Source organism: Bufo bufo, chromosome 3, assembly GCF_905171765.1.
Source record: "Bufo bufo chromosome 3, aBufBuf1.1, whole genome shotgun sequence".
Taxonomy (NCBI): domain Eukaryota; kingdom Metazoa; phylum Chordata; class Amphibia; order Anura; family Bufonidae; genus Bufo; species Bufo bufo.
The window spans coordinates 144,579,209-144,604,793 of NC_053391.1; the positions used below are offsets into that span (position 1 = coordinate 144,579,209).

Here is a 25,585-nt window from a genome sequence, read left to right on the forward strand (position 1 = left end):
ACATTCCTCACACAGTCCAGGTAAGTATGCCATATGAGGCTACTTTCACACTTGCGTTGTTTTTTTCCGGTATTGACAGGGGCGGGTTGGCCATAGATCTTACAGGGAAATTTACCGGTGGGCCAATGCCTAGGGGGCGGCCTGGGCATCAATATCAGATCTGCAGGAGTCCGAGTCCTGGCACCCCATGAATCAGCTTTCTGAACGGACCAGACACACTGCACGTGCCTTCCCATCATACAGCTGATCGGTGGAGGTGCTGGGTGTCGGACCCCCGCCTATCTGATATTGATGACGTCATCAATATAGGACACCGAACAACCCCTTTAATGTAATAAATGAAGCTGGCACCTTCCTTCTGGCATATGATGTTGGATTGGCAGCATTTGGGGGGAGTGACACTTCTTTAGGGTGTGTGTGTGCCCATGAAGCAAAACCCAGGAGCATATTTACCATCCTATAGTTACCCAAGAAGCAATCATCAGGGAAATGGCGAGTAAAATGCTTGCATTTACTGTGTATGACAACTTATTGCTTCTACTAGATGTTATACGGTGGCTAAATTCCATGCCATATTGTAGATCGTATAACATGTCTCCATTATCATACCACAAGCTTATTTCCATAGTTGCACTACTTAGGAACTTAGTGGTTTAACACATAACACATCAAACGGATAATTGCTGTTCACTTTCTCCACCGTTTCCTCTGGCCTACATTAAATTGCTTTTCTATTGTGACCTTGCCACGCTAATCATTTACTGGACCCGCTTTGTTCCATCTAGGAAACCTGAATCAATAGAGGAGGAGAATAATTGATATTGCATACCATGTAGTTGTATTGAGATTGTACATAAGAAGTCTGGATGTATGGATTTTTAGGTTAAGGCAAAGTACACCATTTTATTTTCCTTATTCAACAATGTGTGTATTTAGACTTAAATTTTTAGCTTGCTGTGAAATGTATTGTTCTGTCTGTATTATATTTCCGTCTATATTTCTACCACGCAAACATTTTACAAACTCTTGATGCTGCTTTTTGGTGTATGGCAGTGAATATTGTTGTTTCAGGTGACATTAGAATCTTGAAATGCCCTTGAATTGAATGTGCACCCTTTGCATATGAAAACGGATTGTCAGCTCATTTTGGCAGGTGATGTGCCCACCACAGGGAGGGGGGGATTTATTATTTAATATGGTCATTCAGATCATGATGTCTGCCAGAGAGACAGCTGTTGCTTGTTAGTGGCTTTCCTCTTATAGATGGGGGGTTCTGAACCGGGAACTTCACTCTACAACATTCAAATGCCCTAATAGAGCATTTGAAAAAGGTTGTCAAGATGACACAGTCCCTTTAATAAACCTTTTAGAGTGGTCAGAGTTCCATTTTTTTTTTGTTACAGAATCCCTTGATGGCACAGATTTTTATGGGTTATTTACCAAGTTGCAAACTTTTTTCGACTTTTTAAGCGACATTGCGACTAAATGTAGTCTCAGTTTGCCTTTCTATAACGCCCTCGCCACTTTCTGAAAAGAGGCTTTAGCAAAGGGGGGTGTAGGCAGAATCATTGGCCCCAGCCTTTTTATCATTATTTACACCAGTTTTCTGACATAAATGCGCACATTGTCCTGTGGTGCTGGGGGATATCAAGACCAACGTAGCTCATACCGGTCCTTGGTAAATGACCTCCTTTGTGTCTAACCAACTAAATTAAAGGGCATCTGTCAGCAGGATCAACCCTATAAAAACCGGTCATATTGCTTGGTAGGGTTGACCTGACTCAGCTGATTAAAAACTTATCTTTCGTCCTCCAATGCATTGAGGCAGTTAGAAGAAATCAGGGCAAATTAGTGTTTATGTGTGCCGAGGATAAAGCCCTAGACAATTGATGCACCTTAGATCCGCCACTTTGCTTTGCAAGACACCGCTATTCATTTAATTGACAGGGTCCTGGCCCCCCATGTGCAGTCATACAAAGTACATATGTAGTGACCTGCTGGTTGACTGCTAAAGGGTTAATAGCCGGTTCACTGCTAAAGAGTTAGCATGTATTCGAAAAGACAATGTATGGGTAAGAATAGTTAAATTGGCAGTTCTTAGTATAGATGTGGGGAGACAGGATGATCCTGCCACCCCCTGGTTTGTAGGGAGTCTGCTAGTCAACAAGCTAGAGTGAACACCTGTTTTGGAGTGCTCTGCCAAATAGGCCCTGAAAGAACTCTTCTCCAGGAACACACTATCCCTGATAGTGGAAAACCGCCAAAAAAAGCCACTTTACCAAGAGAGAAGGAAGCTTTGAATATTTGGAGAAGGTTGAGGACCAATTTAAGGCCGAACTGGACAGAGAGAGTAAAGGTAACGCATGCCTTCGGCTTTAGACTTTACCAAGAAGTCTAGTGCACATGAACTGAAGGATCGGTGCACTTAAGCCCTAATTTTTCTAATTATTTTTTGAACACACTTTGCTTCTGAATGCTGCAATGTAACTGGGGGAAAATGTGTGCTTTTAATCAGCTGGGTCAGCTTTACCTACAGTATACAAAGATAAAGTGTAATGGAAAGATCTGCACTTGTTCTGTGTTTTTTGACCCTCACCTGGCTTTGGCTCATAATCACTGATGGAAATCAGTGATCAAACACTGACTGCATGAAAGCAGACAGACACTGCCTGAATTCAAAGCAAAATAGTTGTTTTCAAACCGTTAGAGAAATACTAGCTGGATTTTTCTTTCAGCACTTATAATGTCTTCACTACTATCTGTCAGGTGCTGTTCGGCCTTCGTGGTGCTGTGCTGGTCTTTGTTTTCTGGGCTCCAGTAATAACGTGCCATGTCACCATATGATCACTGCATCCAATCAATGTCTTTAACGGTGACATATCGACACCACTGAGGTAATTTCTGCAGGGAGTGATAGGCTGCAGCAGTCACATGTGTCAATATGAAGGTGCTGCGGCTGCTTTAAATCTTGGTGGCTACTATTAGGGGTTGTCGCCAAGCATGTTAGCTATGTAGTAGGCAAAGATACTCTTATTTCCAGGTCAAGAGAAATGTAAATTAGGTTTAGTTTTACAAGTTGTTTTACTAGCCTCTTCCTGGAAGTCATTAGCCCTGAATAACTTTTTTAATTTTCTGTTCACACAGCCGTATGAGGGCTTATTTATTTGCAGGACAAGTTATATTTTTAATTGCACAATTGAATTAACCTTAGCTTGTATTGGAAAATGAGAAAAATTACAAACAGCCAATCATCTTTAATGATCTATGCCTTATATTCAAATCGAGGGCCAAGTGTATTTAAAGAGATGCAGTGACCAAATGGGGAGGCGGAGAGGATGGTAGTAGTGGCACAGATGGGGGTTGTAGTACACATAGTTGTCCTACAAACCGTTTGGGGGGTGTGCAGTTATGGGAGGGGCGTATCTTTACTTTCCTTCAGGACACACTATGGTTCTAGTGGTACTGGTGGTCCCTTGATGTTAGGTTTTAGGGGTGCAAGGCAGGGGTCCCACAGATGGCCAGTGAAATGCATGCTGTGGTGATCCAGACAGTGGTACAAAGCGGAGATGAGACTGGTTTTAGTACAAGTTCACTGTACTATACTGCTGGAGTTGGTAGACGGTTCACACAGGCATTGTACATAAATACAGTCTTTACTATCAGCATATGCAGTTTCCCAAGGTTGTGTGTGGGAAATTGTGGGCAGTTTACTAGTTTCCTCTAAGCCTCTCTTTATCCAAGTCAACCTGTATAATCTCTTCAGTCCAGCCTGAGGGTGCACTTTCTCTATAAATCTGTATTTCTCTCATTCTCTATTCTTTTTAAAATGCAACCCTACAAGTTCGCAGCTGTGGGTGGTAGCTTTTTCCTTCAGACAGATGGCCAAGTTGTCACTTCACCCAAATCAATATGCAGGAAAGTCTATAGCCCAAAAAGCAGGCGTTACCTTTTCTGCCAAATATTTCCTGCACTCTCCCTTTGTAGTCATCACTGTAACTTCTGTTAAGTTCAGTTTTCTTTTCCTCAGAGGCTGGCACTTGCCTACCAGAGCTGATGTCTACCTGCCTGTTGTAGCACTCTCTCACACAGCTAACTCTCTGGATCTCAGCCACACACAGACTTAGCAGCCTCCTAGTTAGAGGAGTGTAACCAGCCCACAACTGGTTACTGTAGCTAAGGGGCTGGCTGATTAACTCCCTACTTTCCACATACAACCTTTGGGATACACAGTAGTCAAATACAGTGACCTGACATTAACCCCTATTTAGCAATGGGACACTGCAGATATACCTGACATGTATTCTCATCTCAGACATTTATAGCATATCCACCGGAAGTGAACAGGAGTCACTGAAGCAGCGTAGCCCAGTGAGCTTGGCTGTTTCCATAAACGTGGCCACCTGTTGCAGCCAGCAAAACAGTGTCAGGTGACCCCCAGTCTAGAGATAGGTCAACCTTTTTCTATCAGAGATTTAAGGCATGTCTTGTGAATAAATGTCATAAATGCCATAAGCGTCTGACATAAGAATACTGCTTTAAAGGAACCTGCCACCATTAAAATGCATTACAATCTCCAGGCAGCATGTTATAGAGCAGGAAGAGCTGAGCAGATTGATATATAGTTTTATGGGAAAAGATTCAGTAAGGGTGGGTTCACAAAAACGTTAGGGATTCCGTTATGGCTTTCCGTTATAACGTGGTTATAATGGAATCCATAAGACAGATAGGATAGACTTGTATTAGAATACAGAATACAAAACGGAAGCCTTTAAATGGCATTCAGTTTGCTTTCCATCCTAATAGAAGTCTATGGGAATCAAAACGGATCCGTCTGAGTCCCGTTATACAAGATGGAAAACAAAGGCTACTTTCACACTCACGTTTGGTGCGGATCCGTCATGGATCTGCACAAATGCATCCGTTCAGATAATACAACCGCATGCATCTGTTCAGAACGGATCCGTTTGTATTATGTTTAACATAGCCAAAACGGATCCGTCTTGAACACCATTGAAAGTCAATGGAGGACGGATCCGTTTTCTATTGTGCCACATTGTGTCATTGAAAACACTTACATTGTGTGTCAGGATGAATCTGTTTGTTTCAGTTTTGTCAGACGGACACCAATACGCTGCAAGCAGCGTTTTGGTGTCCTCCTCCAAAGCGGAATGGAGGCGGAACGGAGCCAAACAGATGCATTCTGAACGGATCCTTATCCATTCAGAATGCATTAAGGGCAAAACTGATCCGTTTTGGACTGCTTGTGAGATCCCCAAACCAAAACGCCAGTGTGAAAGTGGCTAAAGTCCTGTCGACAGAACTTTGTTTTCCATCTTGCATAACCGGACCCAGACGGATCCGTTATGCTTTCCCATAGACTTCTATTAGGACGGAAAGCAAACGGAATGCCTTTTAAAGGCTTCTGTTTTGCATTCTGTCTGGGTATTCTGTTATTTTTCGTTATAACCATGATATAACAGAATCCCTAACGCTAGTGTGAACCCACCCTATAACTTGTCATTTATTCATTTAAATATCTGCTGTTTCTGAGCTCAGTAGGCCCCTTTCACACGAGCGAGTTTTCCGCTCGGGTGCAATGCGTGACGTGAACGCATTGCACCCGCACTGAATCGCGACCTATTTATTTCTATGGGGCTGTGCACACGAGCAGTGATTTTCACGCACGGTTGCAAGGAGACGATCGGGATGGAGACCCGATCATTATTATTTTCCCTTATAACATGGTTATAAGGGAAAATAATAGCATTCTTAATACAGAATGCTTAGTAAAATAGCGCTGGAGGGGTTAAAAAAAAATAAAAATAATATAACTCACCTTAATCCACTTGATCGCGCAGCCCGGCTTCTCTTCTGTCTTCATCTTTGCTGTGCACAGGAAAAGGACCTTTGATGACGTCACTGCGCTCATCACATGATCCATCACTATGGTAAAAGATCATGTGATGAGCGCAGTGACGTCATCAAAGGTCCTATTCCTGTGCACAGCAAAGATGAAGACAGAAGAGAAGCCGGGCTGCGCGATCAAATGGATTAAGGTGAGTTATATTTTTTTTTAACCCCTCCAGCCCTATTGTACTATGCATTCTGTATTAAGAATGCTATTATTTTCCCTTATAACCATGTTATAAGGGAAAATAATACAATCTACAGAACACCGATCCCAAGCCCGAACTTCTGTGAAGAAGTCCGGGTTCGGGTCTGGGTACCAAACATACCAATTTTTCTCACGCGCGTGCAAAACGCATTACAGTGTTTTGCACCCGCGCTGAAAAAACGCAAACATGGAACGCAATCGCAGTGAAAACTGACTTGTTTTAGTGTCAAAATCGCACCATTTTCCCTGAACGCATCCGGCCCCAATCCGCAACGCCCGTGTGAAAGGGGCCTAGTCATGTGGGCAGTCATCATATTGATATTTTCCCTAAGGGCTTCATGCACACGACTGTATGGCTTTTTCAGTGTTTTGCGGTCCGTTTTTTACTGATGTACCGTTGTTGCGTTTTTTGTTTCCGTTGTGTTTCCGTTTTTCCGAATGCCATATACAGTATACAGTAATTACATAGAAAAAATTGGGCTGGGCATAACATTTTCAATAGATAGTTCCGCAAAAACGGAACGGATACGGAAGACATACGGATGCATTTCCGTATGTGTTCCTTTTTTTTGCGGACCCATTGACTTGAATGGAGCCACGGAACGTGATTTGCGGACAAGAATAGGACATGTTCTATGTTTTCACGGTATGGAAATACTGAAACGGAATGCACACGGATTTCAGTTTTTTTTGCTGAACCATTGAAATTAATGGTTCAGTATATGTACTGCATACTTAACTAAAAAAAACGGCCAGTATACTGAACGCAAACTACTGTCGTGTGCATGAGCCCTAAGTGTGTATGCAGAGCTAGCTGTCAATCACTGATTAGTACCACCCACATGACTACTAAGACCAGAATGAGCAGAGATTTAAATGTATAAAATATAAGTTAGGCTACTTTCACATTAGCATTTTTAGTTCCGCTATTGAGATCAGTAATAGGATCTCAATAGCGGAAGAAAACGCTTCAGTTTTGTCCCCATTCATTGTCAATGGGGACAAAACTGAACTGAACGAAACGGATTGCACCAAAATGCATTCCGTTCTGTTTGGTTGCTCTCCCATCGCGGACAGAATAACGCTGCAAGCAGCGTTTTTCTGTCCGCGATGTGGTACGGAGCAAGACTGATCTGTCCTCACACACAATGTAATTCAATGGAGACGGTTCCGTTTTCTCTGACACAATAGAAAACTGATCCGTTCCCCATTGACTTTCAATGGTCTTCAAGACGGGTCTGTCATGGTTATAGAAGACATAATACAACCGGATCCGTTCATGACGGATGCAAGCGGTTGTGTTATTGTAACGGAAGGGTTTTTGCAGATCCATGACGGATCCGCAAAAAACGCTAATGTGAAAGTAGCCTTAGGCTACATTAACACGACCGTATATGTTTTGTGGTCCGAAAATTGTGGATCCGCAAAACACAGATACCGACCTGGTGAATGTTGCCGGCCCTATGACAGAAATGCCTATTCTTGTCTGCGATTGCGGACACGAATAGGAAATGCTCTATCTTTTTTGCGGGGCCTCGGATTGGAACTGCAGATGCAGACAGCACACAGTGTGCTGTCCGCATCTTTTGCTGCCCCATTGCGGATCAGATGTGGACCCAAAAATACAGTCGTGTGAATGCACCCTTAAATTTCCCGGTGGGCTGATGCTCAGGGGGACCCCCTGGACCCTTCTTAAAGGGTTTCTACCATCAGAATTACTGTTATGTAGCTGACTGACTTTAGCGATGTGCTGTCAGCACTACATAACAGTATGTTTTTTACATTTCTCCCTGCAGCCGTTCTGATAAAATAAGCACTTTTATAATATGCTAATGAGCCTCAAGGTGCTATGTGGGCGTAGAATCAGCACCTAGAGGCTCCGTCTACTCACCCTTTATTCCGCCCAGGTCCCCTGTTCTCCCCACCCCTCTTGATTGATGTCACGGTTCATAGCATCGCTGACGAATTCCCGCGCCTGCGCCGTTCACTTCTGTATTCAGCACAGGCACAGTGAGTGAAGGCCGCTCTCCTGATGTCGACTTCCTCACTGTGACGTAGTCGGCGCAGGCGCAGTGAGGAATCCGGCACCAGGAGCGCATCATTCACTCACTGCGCCTACGCCGAATACAGAAGTGAACGGCGCGGGATTTCGGCAGCGATGCTGCGAACCGTGACATCAATCAAGAGGAGCGGGGCGGGGAGAACAGGGGACCTGGGCGGGATAAAGGGTGAGTAGACGGAGCCTCTAGGTGCTGATTCTACGCCCACATAGCACCTAGAGGCTCATTAGCATATTATAAAAGTGCTTATTTTATCGGAACGGCTGCAGGGAGAAAAGTAAAAAACATACTGTTATGTAGTGCTGACATTAGTGCATCGCTATATCAGTGAGCTACATAACCGTATTTCTGGTGGTAGAAACCCTTTAAGGCCCTGGCCAGGTACATAATGATCTAATTCTCTAGCATCAGGTACTTATGCACCTGGCTAGTGGCCACTGGTGCCCTCCTGAATTCAAGTGTATTGCCGTCCTCAAGAGCCTGAGCTATATTTTGTGCTGCACTGTGTTTTTTTGTTCTTCTGGGGCAGTATTTTGTGCTGCACTGTAGTATTTGGTTCTGCTGGGGCAGTATTTTGTGCTGCACTGTAGTATTTGGTTCTGCTGGGGCAGTATTTTGTGATGCCCTGTGGTATTTAGTTCTGCTGGGGCAGTATTTTGTGATACCCTGTGGTATTTGGTTCTGCTGGGGCAGTATTTTGTGATACCCTGTGGTATTTGGTTTTGCTGGGGCTGTATTTTGTGCTCCACTAAGGTATTGCTGGTTCTGCCTACTTGTGTTGTTTTGCCTTCTGTCAGTTTGGACCTGCCTACAACATGGGGCCACTATCAGTTCCCAGTCCGCCCTTGCTGACAGGTTCCCATTAAATATAGAATTTCACAAAATCAAACACAAATCTAAAAAGTAATATTTTTTCTTAATTACAGTAATTGCATCAATCATAATTAGGTTTTAATTAACTGCCTTAAATTTTGTAATGTTTATAAAATGTTATTTCATCATCTTAACCTTATTTAGGTAGAAGTGAAGGTTGAGCTGTTAAAGGATGTGCTGTAATGAATGCTCTGCTTTTTCTAAAATACCCAAAGGACCTTCCATCTATTTCATGCTGTGATAGTCGGTTAGCTGCTGTGGAAAGGTTCTCAGGAAGTCAAAGCCTACTAGCTATTTTCAGACAAAGGAATGCTGTTAGAGGAAATACATTTGAATGCATTTACAGCAGTCCATATACATTCTCTTTAATATTCTGAAAGTCAGTCTGCTCAATATGAACTGGACTTGTTGATGATCCTATTTGGCTGGACCCTTATATGATACCATTGCCAGATTCTGATGGATTTAGCACACCTCAGAGTTAACATAAGGACATCACTATACAAAGATAGAATGGAACTGCTGCCAAATTAATTAAGATGGCACATGTGAAATACACAGTCAAGTCACAATATTATGACCACCAGCTAATATCCAGAGTGACTGCCATGTGCAGCACAGACAGCAACTAGATGGGCTGGGAGTGACTCCATAAGGTCTTGGGAGGTTGTCACAGATATCTGGTGCCATACTGACTGCACTGCATCCCACAGCTGCTGGAGGGTGAGTGGGGGATCCATAGAGCGAAGACAACAATCGAGTTGGTCTCAACTGGGTTCAAATTGGGGGACTTAGGGAGCCATGATAGAACTTGGAAGTTTTGCTCTTGCTCTTCCAACCCGCCCCAGGGAAGACAATCATCATGTATGGGTGTACATGATCTGCAAGTATGGATTAACACCCAGATCGGTTGAGAGTGGCTGCCACATGGATGAGTGAGCCCAGAGAATGCCACGAAAACATTCCCCAGACCATAACGCTGACACCACCATCTTGTGCAATTCCTGCAATGGTTGCAGGTAGTCTATTCAATGAAGCAGAAAACATGACTGATCGGAGAAGGCAACCCTTTGCCAATCATCAACGGTCCAATTCTAATATTCCTGCGAAAATTGAAGCTTTTTCTGCCAATGGTCATAATCATCTATTGCATTATGCCCAGTCTTTAGTGGAAGGCTTTCTTGAAACAGCTGATCATGGTTGGTTCTAGCAGCCAGACCCCTGGAAATCAGTCAGGCGTAGCTAGAGGTTCAGCAGAAGGGGGCAAAACACATCTCAGTGGGTCCCAATCCAGGCAACGCCACACCATGACCATGACTATTACAACTGCACAATGCACAACATAAAGACTGATATTACCCTCATATATTGACCATATAGTGGTAGATATTAATGCTGCACAGGTGTTCTGCTAACCATATAGAGTTGACACACTTGTTCCCCATTTGGAGTTCTTCACTTTTTCCATGTTTTCCATCTGGCCTGGACCACAATGAAGACATTTTCCAGCCATGACTTATGTATGCACAGTTTGTAACAGAGTCAGTTTTGTATCCTAATTTTTCCATAATGTGCCCTAGCCATCCCATCCTGCAGATACTTGGGGGGTATTCTGTGCTTGTTGTTTTCCAACTTGCCCCTATTATTGTATCTAATGTGTGGCATGGTGCCCCCAAATAGTGTACTTCAGAATAGCGTCAAAAATAGTGTCACATAGACAGCACTCCTGAAAACAGCAGAGGCAGATAGTGCCCCCAAAAATAATAATGCAAGATACAGAGCGCCTCATATAGAGCCCCAGATGAGTATAGTGCACCACACTGTAAAAGCAGCATCTTTTGTAACCCACAGAGTAATAGTGATTCTCAATGCTCTTACAAAGTAACTATGCCCAACATTGTGTCCTTTACAAAGTATTAATTCCCTCTAGAAAGTAATAATGCCCCGTGTGCCCCCTAGAAAGTGACAATTACCCCCTAGACAGTAATAATTCTCCTGTATGCCAATTTGAAGGTAATAATGCCCTTGAGTGCCCCCTAAAAAGTAATAATGCCCTGTGTGTACTCTTAAAAAATTATAATCCCACCAAAGTACCCCATTAATAAATAAGTGTCCTTAATTGCCCCTTTAATTAGTAATAATGCCGACTTAATAAGTAAGTGCCCCTTAATAAGTAATATTGCTTCTAAGTACCCCCCCGCCATACAATTTCCAGCTGCTGACTTCCATCCATGTCCCTGTATAGCAAGCATCCAGGTGCAAGCAGCGCGATGCAGTGATGTCATCACACTGCGTCCTGAATGGTAAGGCAAAAAGCAGATTGCTCTCTGCTGCACCACAGAGTTCAAATTAATCGGCTTATAAGTACGCTGATACCATTGAGAGTGATGATCACCATGTGGGTAGCCCCAGGGCCCGCACCCTTCATCGCCCTGCACCACTGCTAGCTACACCTCATCATTGGGGGAACTATAGAATAAATGGAGTCTGTTCTGATGAGACAACCCCATTAAATAGCCAGAGACTCTCATCCATGCACAGGATGTCCGGTTAGTTATGTTAGATGGCTTTTTATAGATCTCACTAGGAATACTGATTTAGGAGGAACACTCCAAGAAAAGTTATACAATGGGGCACATTTACTAATCCTATACAATCCTAACTAATCCTATACTAATCCTATACATGGCGTAAAGTTCGAGTCATTTTTCACGGTTGGTCTTGCAGGATGATAAATTAGGTGCATTGATAGACACTTTTGTCTTAGTTTGTCACACTTATTGGTTAGTTTACTTTTATGCCATAATTGTGGTGCAAAACTTAGCATCTTAAGCTACCCCCTTATCTGCTGTAGGTGGGCCATTGTATTATGTGTAGGGCAGTACATGAGGGGATGGTGCCTGACTCAGTGATTTAAAGAGGACCTTTCACTGGTCCTGACATTACAATATCAGTACCTGGCAGTGAAGGGCATGATCAGCAGATGTTTTTTTTTCAGATATGCGGCTCCCTTGGGGCACTGTGCCCCCGTTCTCTTTTGCCGCCCTGTATGCTAATTAATAGCATTGGTACAGGGAGGAGGAGACGGCTGTGTTTCTCAGGGGGCGTCTCCTTCTCCCTGGCTGTGTGCAATCAGTGTTCGTATGTCCGCATGGCCCTACTGCAAAAAAATAGAACATTGCCCTATTATTGTCCACGTTACATCCATTCTGCAAAATGTGGAATGCACACGGCCGGTATCCGTGTTTTGTGGATCCGCAATTTGTAGACTGCAAAACATCCAAGGGTTGTGTGCATGAGGCCTTAGTCTAAGAGCAGTACCAGAGCCTCAGCTACACTCCATCTGAAAATCTAATTGTAAAAGGAGTTTGTAAAATGAGAGTACCTCTGAGACTCTTTTTGGTCCCTGCATTTCTAGGGTGGAAGTGCTAACTGGGTAGCCACCTATAGGTGGCACTGCAGGCAAAATACTGTATTCTATGTGGAGGAATTTGATTTACTAGGGTATCGGATGGAACCGAGAATGCAGTTCAACCAAATTATTTCAGATGCAGCAGAGCACAATTTAAAATAGGGCTGCAGGTAAGCCTAATGTGTTAGGCCTCGTTGGCCTGTATTTTGCATCCTTTGCTAACTAAAATAAGGAGTGGAGCCTAATAAGAAGCATTGTATCATGGAAACAGTTGTATTCTTTTTTTAATTTTTTTTATTCATCATGCATCCCTGGCCCTGTCAATCAAAGTGCAGAGGGCGCGGCAGGAGAGAGAGAGCTGAACCTCTAGGTCAGTGGTCGGCAAACCGCGGCTCGTGAGCCACAAGCGGCTCTTTAGCCCCTTGAATGCGGCTCTTACAGGGGCCCCCCAGCGCCGGCCTGCAATACTAGAGCTGCTAAGTTTCTAACACCGCTACGCTAAGCGCAGCTGAGCATGGAGTTGTGGAAAGGAGGGGGTCCCCCCGCCGGCGGCCGCTCTGAGCCCCTCTCTGCCTGCCTCTTTAAGAGACTCAACGAGCAGTGGCTGTGAGTGAGCGTGCCGCCGCTGCCGCACAGGCAGGCACTTCTTCGCATCTGTCTGACGTTGCCACAGCTCCGCCCGTAGAGCAGAGAAGAAGAAGGAGCGAGCAGCGGCAGCCAGCCACAGCCCAGACTCTGCCAGGGAAGGCCACCCACACAAAGAAGAATCTTCTGAGACTGTGACAGGAGGCAGCCAGGTAGGTAGGTTGACTAATAACAACTTAGTTACTGGATGCCATTCCCACCATCTCACCCGTCCCAGTAGTGCCAGCCAGTGTACTAGCCTGCCCTGGTTCTGTTTTTTGGACTGGAGAAAATTGCATTAGATTGGGTGGGGGGGGGGGAGTCATGAGAGAGATGTCTGTGCATGTGCTGGCACTGGCACTGCTGGAGAAATGTGCCATGGGGCCGACCTGGTTCTGTTTGAACTGTAGAAATGTGCATGGGGGGGGGGGGGGGGGAGTCATGAGAGAGATGTGACAGAACCAGGGCGGCCCCATGGCACATTGGCACATTTCTCCAGCAGTGCCAGCACATGCACAGACATCTCAGATTCATGAGAGAGATGTCTGTGCATGTGCTGGCACTGGCACTGCTGGAGAAATGTGCCATGGGGCCGCGGCCGACCTGGTTCTGTTTGGACTGGAGAAATGTGCATTGGGGGGGGGGGGGCCTTATTGTTTTTCGCCCCAGGGCCAATTTCACCTAGCAAAGCATATCACCCATATTTCCTCCCACTATTAGGAACCTCCTCCTTCCAAACGTCGGAACATGCTGCGTCACAACAGGAAGTGACGAGGGTAGTGAAAGTTCCCGGGTAGGGAAAAAATTTGGTTCTTAAAAGAAATTTAAATCGCGGTTTTATTGATATTTGCCCACCACTGACCTAGGTGTAAAGGCAACACACCCATTGCTCCTAAAGGCTCATTTGAATATCTTAAACTTCATTTTTCTCAGCACTTTCCTCCGCAATTTGCCCATATTTTAACATGGGACCGACACAGATGCCTTCAGCTGCCAAGCGCACATGTAACAGGTCAGCCAGTGTCATAGGTACAAACCTGCTGACAGATGCCCTTTAATGTCTGGCTTTCCGGGTGATCTAGGACAGCAAGCACAAAATCACTTAGAATTTTTAGTGCACTTTATTGTACTGCACTTTTTCTTTGTTAACAAGACATAAACAAGGTCCTGCTGTGCTACCAGAAAAGGAATCCATGGTATTATGTACTACTGATGTAAAGCGTATAGATTAGAACAGGATTCATTTCCTAGCACCTTACCCGTGTTGTAATCCATAAATGCTTATGGGTGGCAGAGAGTTAAACCTGCAAAGATATTTTAGGCCGGTTCATTCCTTCTAATTAACTTTATCTGTTAGGATTACTGTATATTTTGACTATATTTTTAATGAAATAATTCAAAAGAAAATGGAATTAGGAAGGAAACAACGTCATAAATGGAAGATGGAGCTGCCCACACATCTGCGTCCCCAGGACCTGTTCACAGAGGAGCTGGATTAACTCCTGGCTGCTCCCTTGTCCCCGCAGTTACTAAAATGTGTTCTTTTTTGTTCACTGATGTTTTCATGTAAAATTAATTAAAGTGCATGAGTTTGTCTCTATTATGCAGCTTGTTCCTTATAATGATGAAGTTGCTATATATTATAGTTTATATGATATTTTATACCGCTGGGATTTTCCTGACAGAACTCACTGGAGAAGATTTACTAATACTGTCTAAAAAGGAAACAGTGTAAGCCTATATAGACAGTTTATTCTGACTAGATGAAGTTATTCCCCATCCACAAGCTATGGGATAACTGTAATATCGGTGGGGGTCCAGGTGCAGTGACCCCCACCAATCATGGAAACGGAGGCTCTGTACCTCCAAAATGAATGGCATGGTAATTTGAGCATGCACACAGCTTCTCCATTCAGTCTCTATGGGACTGCTGAAGACAGCAGTGCTCAGCTATTTCCAGCAGTCCCATACAGATAAAGAGTGTGGCAGCTGCCACTCTGTTCATATCGGGGCCCCAGGTCTCGTGATTGCCAGCAGTTGGATCCCTACCAGTCTAATAGTTATACTCTACCTGTGGATTGGTGGATAACTTCATTCAACTGGAACACTCCTTTAAACTATGCCAGATATATCACAGTCGCTGATGCTGAATGATAAACCTGGCACATCTTTAGACTGTTAGTTATGCCACCTATTTGTTGGCTTAGTGAATACTAATAAACGCCAGTTTTTTTTTTTTTATGAATTGCACCAAAATATTGGCAGTAAATCTGCCCCAGTGTGCCTGGGCTTTCTTGGTATTAAATATTTGGAGCATACCTCTCTTGTGGCAGCTGAACTTTCCCCCCGCTTTGTCACTTTAAAGTGCTGTTGTGTGAATAGAAGCAATGCATGCATGTAAATTCTCACTTTACCTTGGAGGTCATGTACTCCCTCACACCCTCCAAGGTAAAGGGTTTTTCCAACACTTTATAAACTGATGACCTATCCTCAGAATAGGTAATCAGTATATGATCGTGGGGGTTCAACACCCGATCAGCTATTTGAGAAGGCAGCTTCGCTCCCAGTAGTGCCCGGCCTTCTCCCACCTTTCCCTAAGCCAACGATTACACTTTCATTGGTCATGTCGTTTAGGCGCAGCCCAGCCCTATTGAAGTGAATGGGGCTGAGCGCAATACCAAGCACAGCCACTATACGGTGCTGAACTTTGTGAGCTCGGAGAAGGCTACGGTGCTCACAGGATGCTGGTGCTTTCTCAAACAGCTGATTGGTGGGGGTCAGATCCCACCGATCAGATACTGATGACCTGTCCAGAGGAAAACCCTTTTAAATTGTCACCTTCGAGCTGCAACATATTTATCAATCATGAAACATTTCTTAAGTTTCCCTTTAAATGGCATCTTTCAAAATGGTTTCAAAGTTTGGGCTAGTCTGGCCAAATCCATACTCATACTGTATTATAATAACTACGCTCCTTCACAAAAAAAAAATGCACCAAGAAGGAGTTGTTGGAATCTAATCAAACTGTATATGTGTGAATGTAATGATGATAAACCATATGTAAGTGATTACATGTATCTTCATTCTTCTCCTCCCACATCCTAAAACTCAACATGGAGAAAACTGAATTCATTATCTTTCCCCCAAGTCACTCAACCCCCATAACTGACCTATCCATTACAATTGATAGGATGACGCTTTCTCCAGTCTCGCAGGTTCACTGCCTGGATTGATTCTGCCCTGACCTTGAAACCACACATCCAAACCGTCACCTCCACCTGTCGCTTCCAACTCAAGAATATATCTCATATTCGCTCCTTCCTCACCTAAAATACTAGTGCATGCCCTCGTCATCTCCCGCCTGGACTACTGCAACATTCTCCTCTGTGGCCTCCCATCTAGCACTCTCACATCTGTATTTTCAACTCTGCTGCCTGGTTAATCCACCTCTCACCTCGTTTCTCCTCTGCCTCTCCCTTCACTGGTTCCCCATTGCCCAGCAAATTCTGTTTAAAACACTAGCTACATATAAGGCCGTCCACCCCCTGTCCCCTCTTTACATCTCTGACCTGCTTTCCATATACATCCCCTCATGTAATTTTCGATCCTCACAAGACCTCTTCCCTTGTTCTTCTCTCGTCTGCTCTTCATACAATCATCTACGAGATTTCTCACGTGCATCTCCCTCACTCTGGAACTCACTACCCCAGCACATCAGCGGCTCCTCCAACATCAAAACCTTCAAAAGTAACCTGAAAACCCACCTCTTCAGGAAAGCCTACCACCTGCAATAAGCATGCTGCCACCACACAGCCAGATGAGCAGCAGTGACCCTCATCTACTGTGTTCTTCCCCTTTCACTAGTAGATTGTAAGCTCTTGTGGGCAGGGTCCATTCCCCCTCTGTAGCAGTCTGTTAATAGTTTCTTGTTTATTGTATTTGTATTTTTTATATTATGTATATATAACCTCCTCTTCATGTACAGCGCCATGGAATTAATGGCACTTGCAATAATACTGAGCCGAATAATAATATACATAATACTGTATATGCAGTCTGACTAATGATTTGTAAAGTGGCAGAACTATGGGGGAAATTTATCAAAACTGGTGCAAAGGAAAACTGGCTTTGCTGCAAATAGCAAACAATCAGATTCCACCTTTTATTTTCCAAAGGAGCTCTGAAAAATTAAAGGTAGAATCTGATTGGATGCCATGGGCAACTAAAGCTAGTTCCACACCTGAGGCAAAGCTATCCGGCAGGCTGTTCCAGCAGAGGAACAGCCTGCCAGAGTTCACCAGCTAGCCGGCTACTACAGTTCCTTGTCGGATCCCATTATAGTTTGTGGGGTCTAGCAGAGAACGGCAGTATTGGCTAGGCCAGATACGATGCACTCCGGCAGGCTGATTATCTGACGGAACAGCCTGCCGGATAGCTTTGCTGTAGGTGAGGAGCTAGCCTAAGCCCGTTTTCCTTTATACCAGTTTTGATAAATCTCCCCTGGATAGGAGCAGTGTATAATGAGATGGAAAAATGAATCCAGCCAGCAAAGGAAGCAATATGGACAATCACAATACATTAGTAAGTGCCTTGTATTAACTTTTTGTACATGATAAATGCCATTTGCTGAAGTGAGACAACCGCCTTAAGTTTTCTGTCAACTAAAATTGCTTTTCCATATCAGTGTTACCCAGTTTTTTCTCATTATGGGGCACATTTATTGAGACTGGTGATTTAGACGCTGGTCTTAGGCTACTTTCACACCTGCGTTAGGTGCGGATCCGTCTGGTATCTGCACAGACGGATCCGCACCTATAATGCAAACGCTTAGATCCGTTCAGAACGGATCCGTTTGCATTACCATGAACAAAAAAAAAAAAAAAAATTTTTTTTTTGTTCATGATAATGCAAACGGATCCGTTTTGACTTTACATTGAAGTCAATGGGGGACGGATCCGTTTGAAAATTGAGCCATACTGTGTCATCTTCAAACGGATCCGTCCCCATTGACTTACATTGTAAGTCTGGACGGATCCGTTTGGCTCCGCACGGCCAGGCGGACACCCGAACGCTGCAAGCTGCGTTCAGGTGTCTGCCTGCTGAGCGGAAGCGGGAGGACAAACGGTGCCAGACTGATGCATTCTGAGCGGATCCGCATCCACTCAGAATGCATTAGGGCTGGACGGATCCGTTCGGGGCCGCTTGTGAGAGCCTTCAAACGGAGCTCACAAGCGGAGCCCCGAACGCTAGTGTGAAAGTAGCCTTAATTGTGACTGCGCTGCTGGAGGAACGTGCCAAAGTTATGTGGAGGTGCATGACGTGTGACAATCTAAAATCTTCACCAGCAATCTTGCTGGCATAGATTTAAGTCATTTTGTGCGCCAAAAATTGGAGTACAAAATGATGAATGAAACCTGCCAGCCAGCCTTCTTCCCTGCTAAAATTAATACAAATAAGTCACAGGGGCCTGATGGGATACAACCAAAGCTATTAATAGAGCTCAGCGGCGAACTAGCAAAACCATTAACAGATTTATTGAACCAATCACTGGTAACAGGAGTCATCCCAAAAGATTGGAAATTAGCAAATGTTGTGCCCATTCACAAGAAAGGTAGTAGGGAGGAATCGGGCAACTATAGGCCAGTAAGCCTCACATCAATAGTGGGGAAATTAATGGAAACCATACGTAAGGAGAGGATTGTGGAACATCTAAAATCCCATGGATTGAAAGATGAAAAACAGCATGGGTTTACGTCAGGGAGATCATGTCAAACTAATCTTATTGATTTTTTTGATTGGGTGACTAAAATAATAGATGGCGGAGGTGCAGTAGACATCGCTTATCTAGACTTTAGTAAGGCTTTTTATACTGTCCCACATAGGCTTATCAGTAAATTGCAGTCTTTGTGCTTGGACTCCCATATTGTTGAATGGATTAGGCAGTGGCTGAGGCACAGTGGGGTACCTCAGGGATCTGTTCTGGGACCCATATTGTTTAATATCTTTGTCAGCGAAATTGCAGAAGGCCTCGATGGTAAGGTGTGTCTTTTCGCTGATGACACAAAGATTTGTAACAGGGTTGATGTTCCTGGAGGGATACACCAAATAGAAAAGGATTCAGGAAAACTAGAGGAATGGTCAAAAATCTGGCAACTAAAATGTAATTTTGATAAATGCAAGATAATGCACCTGGGGAGTAAAAACCCAAGAGCAGAATATACAATCAGTGATACAGTCCTAACCTCAGTATCTGAGGAAAAAGATTTAGGGGTCATTATTTCAGAAGACTTAAAAGTAGGCAGACAATGTCATAGAGCAGCAGGAAATGCTAGCAGAATGCTGGGGTGTATAGGGAGAGGCATTACCAGTAGAAAGAGGGAGGCGCTCATGCCGCTCTACAGAGCACTAGTGAGACCTCATTTGGAGTATTGTGTGCTCAGTACTGGAGACCATATCTCCAGAAGGATATTGATACTTTGGAGAGAGTTCAGAGAAGAGCTACTGAACTGGTACATGGATTGCAGGAATAAACATTACCAGGAAAGATTAAAGGACCTTAACATGTATAGCTTGGAAGAAGACGAGACAGAGGGGATATGATAGAAACTGCTAAATACATAAAGGGAATCAACAAGGTAAAAGAGGAGAGAATATTTAAAAGAAGAAAAACTGCTACAAGAGGACATAGTTTTAAATTAGAGGGGCAAAGGTTTAAAAGTAATATCAGGAAGTATTACTTTACTGAGAGAGTAGTGGATGCATGGAATAGCCTTCCTGCAGAAGTGGTAGCTGCAAATACAGTGAAGGAGTTTAAGCATGCATGGGATAGGCATAAGGCCATCCTTCATATAAGATAGGGCCAGGGGCTATTCATAGTATTCAGTATATTGGGCAGACTAGATGGGCCAAATGGTTCTTATCTGCCGACACATTCTATGTTTCTATGTAACTACACGCCCCCTTTTTTAGACCTGTCGAGAAAGTGGCGTGATCAGGGAAAAGTCACAGATTTTGTTGCAAAATGGCTTGCAAAATCTGTAACCTATATACACACACAAGTGTTGTATACCAGTACATAAATGGGCCCCTTAATAAGTACTGGTGTATTTCTGTCACAATCAGTGTGGGGGAAACTCCACACTGAACACAGGAAGGAAGGGGAACAGTAACTGGGCCTGGAAACTAGGGAAGAAACAGGTCACCTTTTAGACAACCCTAATCTGGGCCCTAACTATCTATCAATATGAATAGACCTTGAAGGTAGGAATACTCATATGCAGGATACTTAGGCCTTTATATCCCTATAAGGCCCTGGAAAAGGTTAGGACCAGAGACAACCCATTCCTCCTCAGATGGCTGAATGGAAGTCTCTGTCTCAGGCCCAGATACAAACAACAGGGAATATAACAAACACAAACAAACGCGACACTTAACTTCTGTAGAGACGGACGAGCAGGAACACCAAAGAATAACTCACACCAGCTCAGCCAAACACAAATGAAGCGACCTACCACATAGTCAGAAGGCTTGGGTCAGACTATAAAGGGTAGAAGTGATGACCACTGAGCAACAGCTGAGAAAAGGGAAGTGGTCATTAACCCTATCAACACTGAATCAAGAGAAATCAAGGAGGCTGTTAGATTCCTCCATGCTCAGCCAATCTCCTTGATTTTCTGACATCAGTCACCTGAGGGACCGTGACAATTTCCTTGCCTTGTGCATAATCTTACACTTGTAAGTGCAAAATGTTCAGCAGACGTTCTTGAAAGACAGTGAGTACCTGGGAAGTGCACAGCAGAACCAAAGCGTATTCCATTGGAATATGAAGACTGTATCCAGTCTGCAGGTTATACAATCATTTGTTCTTGCTTTTAGATTGACTGTATTTTGTTTCCTGTGGAAAACAGTGACTGCACCAGTAGGAAATGAGCCCACTATTGTCGTTCCTGCCGACACTGTGTCATTGACCTGCTCCCTTTGTTGAACCAGGAAGTGCGCTATTGAAAATGATTTCCTATAATAGCTGTGTCTTACCTTACAAATCAGTCTGTTCATTTATTACAGGAAACATTACTTTATTGGTAGCGGTATTATTTTTACCTGTGCTGTATTTAATAATCAGCTTCTGTTCTGCATTTAGCACTGACCTACAGCCTATTGTCCAGTTTAGAAGACTTTTTTCCATATACCGTGTTAGGACTGAGGGGAGTCTTCTGTTGAGGATCTTCATCTGTTGACCAGGGTGAGGGTGCAGAGTGGTTACAAAGAACATTTCTCATTCTGGAGGAATCAGCCTGTCGTGTATTGTTCATTACATGTGAAAGAAAGGAGATTTAGAGATCAATAAAGGAAAAGGTTCTTCACAGTTAGAGTAGTCAAAGTAAGGAATGCCCTATGCCAAGAGATAGTAATGGCACATGCTATATCAGGATTTAAAAAATTGGGCTGACGCTTATCTAATAGAAAATGGCATTGAAGGGTATAATAAATCTAACTTTTAAAGGGAGTCTGTCAGGAGTTTTGACCATGCTAAACTGCTGACAACACTAGTTAAGGGGGCCTGAGAGAACAGGAAAAACATACCTTTTGTGGAGCTTTTATTATCAAGAGTAGTGAAAATATGATGTTTTATTCTGCCAGATTCTGTTCCAGGAATTGCACAGGAGGCGGAACTTTGCATGCCACAGTATATCTGTTGGATTCCCTGTGAATTTACCATGAAATGCTGAATTTGCGCCAAATTTATCAAATATTTGATAAAGTTTGTTATTCCATTTTTTTACTGCACTTCCCCTACTGGAGCAAGTTTGTCCCCTTAAAAAGTCAGAGTTGATAAATCTGCCTTGTCTCATCTCGCCGCTACTGAGTTGAGATAAGACACAGTCCTGACCACCTTTCAGCTGGGAAACAGCAGAGCCCTCCGACACTCGCTGTTTCAGTAGCTCCTATTGCGGTAGGTAAGAAGTACGGAAACAGAGTAGCACAGCAAGCTATGCTTTTTCTGAGTTAGGGAATTGCATGCGAAAAATCTAGATTGTTTACAATAGTAAACACAGTGGATAAGGCTAGTTTCACTCTGCCGACAAGAGATCTAGCAGGCTGTGTTCTGGCAGAAATCTGCTTGCCAGCAGCTCTCTGGATCCCGCATTGCCAAAATGTACCAAAATGCCTGCCGCCCCCATTAACTACAATGGGGTCCCTGCAGAGGTCTGGCTGCTACCCAGCAAATATGCCTAGAAACGGCCAGAAAAAAAACGCTGCATGCCCGAACACCCAGGTCTGAAAGGAGCCTAAAATCTGAACAAATCACTTCTGCACCCTGTGGAGTGTGTCCATTCAGGACTCTGCACAGAATTTGATTGTGTGCTGTGGATCTGAAAAGGGTGAAATTCTGTGGCAAATTCACATGCATTTCTGCACTAAAATACGCAGCAAAATCAGCCCAGTGTGGTGTGGATTGTGCTGCTGCAGATTTCAGCATAAACAGTACAGACCAAAAGTTTGGACACACTTTCGCATTCAAAGAGTTTTTCTTTATTTTCATGACTATGAAGGCATCAAAACTATGAATTAACACATGTGGAATTATATACATAACAAACAAGTGTGAAACAACTGAAAATATGTCATATTCTAGGTTCTTCAAAGTAGCCATTTGCTTTGATTACTGCTTTGCACACTCTTGGCATTCTCTTGATGAGCTTCAAGAGGTAGTCCCCCTGAAAAAATGGTCTTCCAAAAGTCTTGAAGGAGTTCCCAGAGATGCTTAGCACTTGTTGGCCCCTTTTGCCTTCACTCTGCAGTCCAGACTCACCCCAAACCATCTCGATTGGGGTTCAGGTCCGTGACTGTGGGAGGCCAGGTCATCTGGCGCAGCACCCCATCACTCTCCTTCATGGTCAAATAGCCCTTACTTTCAAAGTTTTCCCAATTTTTCAGCTGGACTGACTGACCTTCATTTCTTTAAAGTAATGATGGCCTCTCGTTTTTCTTTACTTAGCTGCTTTTTCTTGCCATAATACAAATTTAACAGTCTATTCAGTAGGACTATCAGCTGTGTATCCCACCTGACTTCTCCTCAATGCAACTGATGGTCCCAACCCCATTTATAAGGCAAGAAATCCACTTATTATAACTGACAGGGCACACCTGTGAAGTGAAAACCATTTTCAGGGGAATTACGTCTTGAAGCTCATCAAGAGAATGCCAAGAGTGTGCAAAGCAGTAAATCAAAGCAAAAGGTGGCTACTTGAAGAACCTAGAATATGACATATTTTCCGTTGTTTCAACACTTGTTTGTTATGTATATAATTCCACATGTGTTAATTTATAGTTTTGATGCCTTCAGTGTGAATCTACAATTTTCATAGTCATGAAAATAAAGAAAACTCTTTGAATGAGAAGGTGTGTCCAAACTTTTGGTCTGTACTGTACATTGTGGATTTTCTGCTGCAAGGATGTAAGCTTAGGCCAGATGCACATTACAATACATTTTTTGCACATTTTTGCACACTGATTTGGTTTGATTGTGTCAATGAATCGTCGCCAAAGTGTGTATTGCAAAGCGTGAAAACCGCAATGAAAATGCACGGAAAGAATTGAGATGTGGCAGATTTCAAAAATCTGCCCTGCATTTCGATTTCGCACAGAAAATTTCCGCAAAAGTATAGCTGAAGCCCTTCATCTCCCTGATAGTTGACCTGCTCCTCAAGTGTCATGACAAATAGTCATGTGCTGCAAGGGCAGCAGGTGACTGGTAAGGCCAGCAATCTGGCTGCAGCAGTCACGTCCATCCGTCCCTCCATGTTTTACAGGCTAGCGCAGCACTAAAGCCCACCCATTAGTGTCTGTGACATCACCACCTAGCAGTCCCTATGGAGAGCCCGGGATCTCCCAAAAAAATGCCTTTGCTCTCACGATGCTCATATTAGGGGGGCTGCCTGGGTGAAAATGTGGGTATGTCTGGGTTCAGCTGTGAACCCGGACAACCCCTTTAATAAATATGACATTTCTCTTTTTTTTTTTATAAACAGCAAGGAACTGTTCATAAATTAGAGAAGTGTCCTCAGTGTTTTCCTGTGTGCTATAACTGTTTCCATCCCACACTGAAAATGCTAAAATATTCCTGGTGCATCCTCCCAACCAGAACTGAAGCTGCATTTTCAGAGAGATGAACGTAAAAAAAAAAGGGGGGGGGAACCTCCAACGTAAGCGTCTCAACTGGTTAAACTGCTCCAAGCTTCCTGTGTAATAAACAAATGTAAGCTTTGTTTTCCTGCAAGCTCATTTGCCCTAAGTGTGACTCAGTATTAGGCAGTGTCTGTTCAGTCCTTGTGTACTTAGGAAGTAGAGGATTGCAGTTCTGACTTCTTGGACATTTTGCACAGCAGCCACTTTTCACAATGGGAGATGAGGTATTTGAATGTTTCATCTTTTCATATCGATTGTCATATTATAGCATTATGATGTGGCAGTATTAGCCTGAGCAGGAAGCAGAAAAAAGAAACAGGAACTCCATTGAGTGCTAGCAGGGAGGTGATAGACGGTACGCTGAAAGTTTCTCCTCCATGTAGTCCTACTTCCAGGGATGTTCATTAGAAGAACTGTATTAATCTGGTAGTGATTAGTGAGGAAAGCCTTTCGCTGCCTTGACTTATGTGGCAGTTTTACCGATTTTTTTCCCCCTCCCCACATTTCTCGAGGCGTCGCATTTCCAGATGTGTGTTCATCTTTTCCCAATTTATTTTTCCGTGACATCCTTCTGCAAGAAGGAGAAGACGGTGCCGTTGCTGTTCTATAGCCACACTATGTCCTTTTTTTTTTATTTTCTACTGGATTTATATACAAAATTATAAGGAAGCCATTATTTTCTAAGGAACTTAAAATATCCTTGTTTCCTGTAGTGTCCTGTAAACTGTGAATTGTAATCTAATATAGTAATCTATGTGAAATGGAGAAGCATTAGATGTCAGTGGGGTCCATCAGGAGTCACAGGCTTCATTCCAAACTGCATCATACTAATGGGAACAAAGCCGAAATTGAGTTTTTGAGTTGTCCCATTGTTTCAACTCTTCAATGACCCTGTTTAAATATTTTTAGTTATATCTGTTTTGGGTGACAACTGATATTGCAATTTTCACAGTACCTCTTGTTATCCAGGGTTCCCAGCCTACAAATCAAATCAGTATTAGAGATCATTGCAAAACTAAGCAGATGTGCCACTTAGTAAGACAGTCGTTGTCACCCAGCTTTCCCAGAAACTGATAAAACCATGGTTGTGGTGTGCAGTCAGCATATACAGCAGGAACATTTCCAATAGTAAACACTAATGTACCCTAGACTTTAGATGCGCAAAAATAGTGAAGTGCTGTCTGTTACTGAAAAAACATAGTTTACTGCCACTGTATGGTAGATGTATGCAACTGTATAGGCTCCGCACCAAATGTCAACTAACTGGACATGAGAAAGTTTCTGGGTTCTAAATGTTAAAGAGGTTAACCC

At 43.5% G+C, this 25,585-nt stretch overlaps 1 protein-coding gene across 3 annotated transcripts in view; it reads left to right on the forward strand.

Moving 5' to 3' along the window:
- The window catches only part of SH3KBP1 (SH3 domain containing kinase binding protein 1), a 424,339-nt gene that overhangs the window by 292,129 nt on the left and 106,625 nt on the right, over positions 1–25,585 (forward strand). The window contains exon 1 of one of the 3 annotated variants that reach the window (XM_040423676.1): positions 24,391–24,498. The exons of the other annotated variants lie outside the window; for them this stretch is intronic. Coding sequence (XP_040279610.1) covers positions 24,487–24,498 — 12 coding nt within the window. The 5' untranslated portion in view covers positions 24,391–24,486. Of the gene's footprint in view, positions 1–24,390; positions 24,499–25,585 lie in introns of those variants that run through there. 3 annotated transcript variants of the gene reach the window in all.